The sequence below is a fragment of the Phialemonium atrogriseum genome (genome assembly GCF_030411735.1).
Source record: "Phialemonium atrogriseum strain 8032-3 unplaced genomic scaffold QBC33scaffold_2, whole genome shotgun sequence".
Lineage (NCBI taxonomy): Eukaryota > Fungi > Ascomycota > Sordariomycetes > Cephalothecales > Cephalothecaceae > Phialemonium > Phialemonium atrogriseum.
This window is the reverse complement of record NW_026848139.1, coordinates 1,897,319-1,903,039: the sequence shown is the minus strand read 5'-3', so window position 1 is coordinate 1,903,039 and position 5,721 is coordinate 1,897,319. Positions and strand designations below refer to the sequence as shown.

The window sequence follows — 5,721 nt, the reverse complement described above, 5'->3', positions numbered from 1 at the left end:
TTTGTACGCTCCCCTATTTACCCGGCCCCCAACTAAACATAACACAAAATGATTTGTTAAACCAAATCCTTGACCTGGCCCTAAATGTCCCCGCCAATTTGGTTTTTTTTATCCCCCCCCCCCCCCCCCCCCCCCCGCGCCCTAAAATCTTTAAGCACGCCCGTCTCCCGATATGATAGCCCTATGGCCTTGGCTAGCCTTCGACAGCTTTCCTCAATCGCCATTTGGAAGGCTTTGGTTGCCCACCTTTGTGTAAGGTCTCGAACGCCTTTTGCGATACAGATCCGTCAGGGCGTACAAGACCTCTCGAGACGATATAGTCACGAGGGCCAGCAGGAGGAACAAAACCATAATAGCAATGATGACGAGGGCGAAGACTGAGAAGCCCCGAGACACCTTCGAAAAGGCCTCCCACGAAGCGTCTGACTCGATGAGGTCCTGCACGGCTAGGACGACTTGCATGGCGCTGAGTAGCACAGAGAACAGCGCAAAGAGGAAGAGAATCGGACCATAGAAGCGGGCAAAGTAGGCACCGTACTGCCCCTCGACTTTGTGGTAGGTGAGACGGAAGAGGAGGATCTTGGACCAGAAATTCAGCCGCGAGAGCCGCAGTTCTCCGTAGTGATAGCGCGGAGAGACCATGCCGTTGTCGACGGTTTCAAAGGATTTGATCAGGCTGACGAAGCTCGCGTACCTGACTCGCTTCGGAAGCAGGCGGTGGTCCTCGTGCATGGCGAGATGGAAATCCGACCTGTGCCGCACGAGCCAGGCATATGACCGTAGAAACCCGAGGGCCGCCCTTTTCAGGTCACTCCGCAGGGGGTCTTGGATCGGCGAGGTGGCCGAGACCAAGTAGAACTCCCAGAAGGCATGCGAGAGAAGATATTTCGGCAACGGCTTGATGAACACGCGGTCATAGTACCAGACAAGATGCAGCTCCGGCTTCTCCGTGACGATGATCTGGCGGCCCCGGACGACCTGGTCTGTGAGGGACGAGATGTGGGATATCCTGCTTGGCGACCAGCCACAGATGCGGAGAAAGCTGGTCCAGGCTGTTGGTCGCCAGCTCTGCCTTGAGGTACGTGTCGATATGCGGGTCGTTCAGTTGGACGCGAGGCTCTCCGGGCAGGTAGTCCTTCGTCTGGGCTGGCTCATCGCCTCGTCTGTTCTGCGCGGTTCTTTCGATGACGTGGAGTCCGCGGTCACGGCTAGTCATTAGGCTTTTATAGAGCTCCTTCTCAGTGCCAAACGGAGGCTGATTCATCGTCCTGTTGGGTGAAATGAGGTTTGGTAACTAAATTGAGGAGTTGAGAGGCTGCGGCTCAGTACAAATTAGCAATGGAACCTACTGGCGCAGAACGATGGGCCAAGCCAAACCCAATTAGGTCTTTCAGACGATAAATCTAGGCATCGTTCCATGCGTCAACATTTGCTGTAAGCCAATTGCCCGACACCCTCGTATCATCCAATTATGATTTGTTAATCTAGACTCTGCCAATTATCTTCTTCATGAGTGGGCCAGTGCGGCTGCAGCTTCGGCCTGTGCAGGGGGTGTGCGTGGTGTGTTGACAGGGGCGCAGTTGAGGAGCTTCATTCTGCCACCCTAGCTATAATTGCCACGATCCAATGCTTTTCTGACACTCCCTGCAAAACTCTCCCATCCCTTGCCTCTAATTTTCCATCATTGCAAAATACAATTTGCTCCTGTCTTTGGTGTTGGTTTCTTGTCCTGAGAATTGCTTTCTTCATATTTTCTAAGGTGGCTATATTGACTAGATATGATACCTGATAAGCAAACGACACTCTCAAAAAGGCTGTGACACAATCATAGGAGCAATGCAAGCTGAACAGCATAACTTTACCATTACGAAAGGAACCCCAGCTTCTTCCCTAAACAAATTTGCAACGCTTGATGTAAACAAGGCAGACTACTTAGCCAACATGGCTTCGTCTGACACTCGTGTCTTTCAGCTCGGAGAGGCACAGCAATAGGATAGGGTCTTGGTAGATACGCCAGAGGATGACAGGAAATTTGGTCTCAGACCTTAGTTTTTCTACAATGGGTCCAATCTAAACAGCCTCTGCGTAGGACCTATGAGAGTGGAGAATGGCAGCCTTACCTCCCCTGCTGTGGCTTTGAGGGTCTCGTGCCTACTAAATACCCCTTTCCTCATGCTGGTCTCGCCTGCATGTAATGTAGTCGGCAACGCTGAAGGAACAGACTTGGAAGCTACGTTCTGCTGACATGGCAGAGCTCTGCTGTCTTGCTAGGCGTAGATGTCACTGTAAGCGAGATTATGATAGAGGATTCAAGGGATATGCTAGGATTGGCTAAGGATAGCTTTTTTTCATACGCGGCATTTTCAGGGAGTGTCGTTTTGAGACAGATGAGGTGTCTAGGCAGGATATTTGCTTGCAGGTTTGGATGGTCGCGAAGGCAAGGCAGACTTGGAGCCTGAGATGAAAGGTAACTTGGCTACAGTAATCTGAGAAGGTGCCTCACCAGCCTAGCAGACGCGAGCCAGAGGGGAGTCTAAAGCATTATAGGCCAGGTCCCTATGCCCAGGCTCTAGCAAGAGAATACTAGTTCCCAGACTTGGTGGCCTATAACGCCTTGCAAGCTTTTTCGACGGACGAGGAGCTTTGGATTTCATCATGTCGGATGCGATCTCTTCTTTGTGATGCTGTCAGCCATTGTATAGTGTGTGGGAAAATTCCCGGGAGACGGTGGGCTTCAGTCCTTCGGGATTCGAATTGCAGCGATGCGAGGAGCTGATGCTTCCCCCACCTGCCAAGCCGAACCGAGCCACCACAGCGGCTGACCTAATCACTAATGCCACCCATCGCCTCACTTCTCCCCGCAGGCGCTGTCAACAACTGCAATCGCCCTCTGACGTTGACTCTTCGCTGACGACGGGAGTTAGGTAGGTTTCACCATCCCCATCTCACGTGTTGTTTTGACCAGGGGCATCCTGGTGCATGGAGGCATTCCTCCCATCAACCACCAAGCAGACCTCAGCGTAGGAGCTACACCAGCTTCATCACCATCCATCTCGTGCCATGATGGGATTCTTCGCCACCCAACAAAATTGGCAAAACTTCTAATATTGATCTAAGGATCCTTCTTCCGGTCTCCTTATTCGCCTCCCGTTATCACGAGACCTCTAGACTCACCCAAGCACGCCTCCCCAAGCCACGTTCCCTGTCGACGTGTTGCCGCGATGGGATTAGAGTTGAATTTGACGTGTCTAGCCGAGGCGGAACTCTCCCCGCAAATAGATAGCTCCTATAATTACGACTAGTCGACCACCTTGCTGAATTAGTCGCCCCCTGTCCACCCACTTGGAAGGCCAGGCGACCCGGATGATGTTGAGCGACAACCTGGAAAACGCTACCCGGGCAAACTAAACCTTGCCAAGTCCGCCCCCACTTTTGGAGCCGCACGGCTTTCCCAGTACCCAAGTGCCAGGAACCATGCGGGGACTCGGACTGTGATACGCTGCGGACTGGTGACTACCTACCCCAGACCGCATGTAATAGGTAGCTGGATCCGTTCTGCTATTTGAGCTAGCGAGGAATCCACCTGTCACATGCGGTCTGGGGTAGCCACAGTCCGAGTCCCCGCAGAACCCTGGGCCACCTCGTTGCTACCTTCTCCCGCCCAAGGAAACAGGTTTCCATATCTAGATTAGAAGAGGCGAACAGAAAATGGCTTTATCAAACGACCAGACGGTCTGTGAAGCTCGGTTTCTCCCTTGACCCGAGTCAGAGATGACAAGCTCGAGCCCATCTCATGCTAGCGACAGGTATATCCTTGGCTGGTGGTCTAGAATTAAAACCAGCACTCTTGTAAGCGAGCTGAGGTTCGTGGGCCTCTGCTTTTGTTTCCCGGGCTGAGATACAAAACGAGCTGGTACCCCCTGCTTAAATGTGGTCCTTGAGAACGAGACCGACCAAATATTAATTCCAACTCCCCCATTTCTCTTCCCTTCTCCTCTGGTTAGTCCTCAAAAAGCAAACTTTTAATCGCTCCTCGCGTCCCCTGCTCCCTCCCGACATTACTTCTGGCGTGATGGATACCACCAAGCCGGAGGTTCCTGTCACGGAACACTCCTCTGCACATGACAATGCAGACACCAAATCCGCCTTTGAGAGCGCTGCGCCATCTGCCATCATTGGCGGCTTCGAGGCTGATATCGACGACCTACCTCCCGGCTACTTTACCAGTCGCTTCTTCCTGGGAACCTTCATGGCCATCGGCCTCGGCTTGCTCGCAGGAGTGGGCGCATTTGTGAGTAAACTCCTGGATACCCAGATACATAGCTACGAGGGCGAGCGGGAATATATCTGTTTTGCTAACAGCTCGCAGGGATACGCGGCACCGATCCTGTCCATGATCAACGAAGACGTCGGTCCGGATCCGCGGTACACTTGGATTTCCCTCGTATATAACGCCTCGCTGGCGGTTTGCATCGCGCCTCTCGGGCGCATTACCGATATCTTTGGCCGGCGGTATTGGTTCATCGGGAGCGGCGTGCTCAGCGTCGTCGGTAGTATCGTGTGTGCCACCGCCACCTCCATCCCGATACTGATCGGGGGCAACGTCCTTCTTGGCGTCGGCACAGCCTCCCAGATGTCATTCCATTATGTGCTCGGGTAAGTCGTTTCTTAGGAAGGGATGTATATACCCCTATGGCCCCAGATGACTCACAGCTTCCCAACAGAGAGATCGTCCCGATCAAATACCGGTACATGGCCAGCGCAATTGTCTACGCGTGCTGCATCCCCGGATCCGGTATTGCGCCCGTAATATCATATGCCTTCATCCAGTACTCGTCGGTTGGCTGGCGCGGCGTCTACTGGCTGCTCCTCGGCATCAACGGCCTGGCGCTGGCGTGCTGGGTGCTCTTCTACTTCCCCCCCACCTTCGACAAGAAGCACCGCCACGATGAGAACGCCAGCAAGGCCTACTGGGTCAAGAACTTTGACTACGTCGGCACTTTCCTGTTCGCTGCTGGTATCGTCCTCTTCCTCATGGGCTTGAGTTGGGGAGGCAGCGTCTACCCTTGGGTCTCGGCGCCGACCCTCTCGGCCATTTTCATCGGGTTCGCCTTGTTGATCGTCTTTGCGCTTTGGGAGATTTACGCCCCTATCAAGGAGCCCTTGATCCCCGTTCACCTGTTCAAGAACTTAGAATGGTAGGTGGTGGCCGCACCGATGCGAACTTCTTGCCCATTCGTTCCCCGCCGTACATGCTGGACTTTGCTGACATCTGACGTTCGAAACCAAAGGGTGGTTGCAGTTCTACTGATGAGCCTCGGAGCCAGCATCTACTATGGCTTCGCTATTGTCTGTAAGTTTTTTGATCGGCCCCGGGTCAAACAAGTGAAACCCTCGAGTTCTAAACGTCGTCTTCAGGGCCCGCACAATGTGCCGTGTTGTACAACACTGGAGACTTGGTGTATCTCGGCGCCATCTCTAGCGTCATCGGACTGGCGGTCATTGGTGGCCAGGTGACGGGTGGTATTCTGGCCAACCGCATCGGCCATGCCCGGTACCAGATCATGGCAGTCTTCTCGCTTGCCGCGGTATTTCTAGGCTGTAAGTTTGCGCGGGGGGGGGGGGGGGGGGGGGGGGGGGGGGGGGGGGGGGGGGGGGGGGGGGGGGGGGGGGGGGGGGGGGGGGCGGGGGGGGGGGGGGGCGGGCGGGGGGCGGGCGGGG

General features: G+C 54.4%; 2 protein-coding genes across 2 annotated transcripts in view; one reads left to right on the top strand and one right to left on the bottom strand.

The window, feature by feature from the left end:
• Positions 1 to 213: 213 nt before the first annotated feature.
• QBC33DRAFT_616100 (uncharacterized protein) lies at positions 214 to 1,299 on the bottom strand (the record flags this gene model as incomplete). The annotated part of the gene is made up of 2 exons (XM_060432653.1): positions 995 to 1,299; positions 214 to 960 (listed from the first exon to the last, which is right to left on the bottom strand). Exons 1-2 carry the CDS (start codon positions 1,262 to 1,264, stop codon positions 214 to 216), a joined length of 1,017 nt encoding a protein of 338 aa, XP_060288130.1. The 5' UTR covers positions 1,265 to 1,299.
• Positions 1,300 to 4,072: 2,773 nt separating this feature from the next.
• QBC33DRAFT_616099 (fungal trichothecene efflux pump) overlaps positions 4,073 to 5,721 on the top strand; it is a gene marked incomplete at both ends in the record, with an annotated part of 2,401 nt that continues 752 nt past the window's right edge. Inside the window, 5 exons of the mRNA XM_060432652.1 lie at positions 4,073 to 4,291; positions 4,370 to 4,656; positions 4,725 to 5,198; positions 5,292 to 5,353; positions 5,419 to 5,601. Coding sequence (XP_060288129.1) covers positions 4,073 to 4,291; positions 4,370 to 4,656; positions 4,725 to 5,198; positions 5,292 to 5,353; positions 5,419 to 5,601 — 1,225 coding nt within the window. The remainder of the gene's footprint in view (positions 4,292 to 4,369; positions 4,657 to 4,724; positions 5,199 to 5,291; positions 5,354 to 5,418; positions 5,602 to 5,721) is intronic.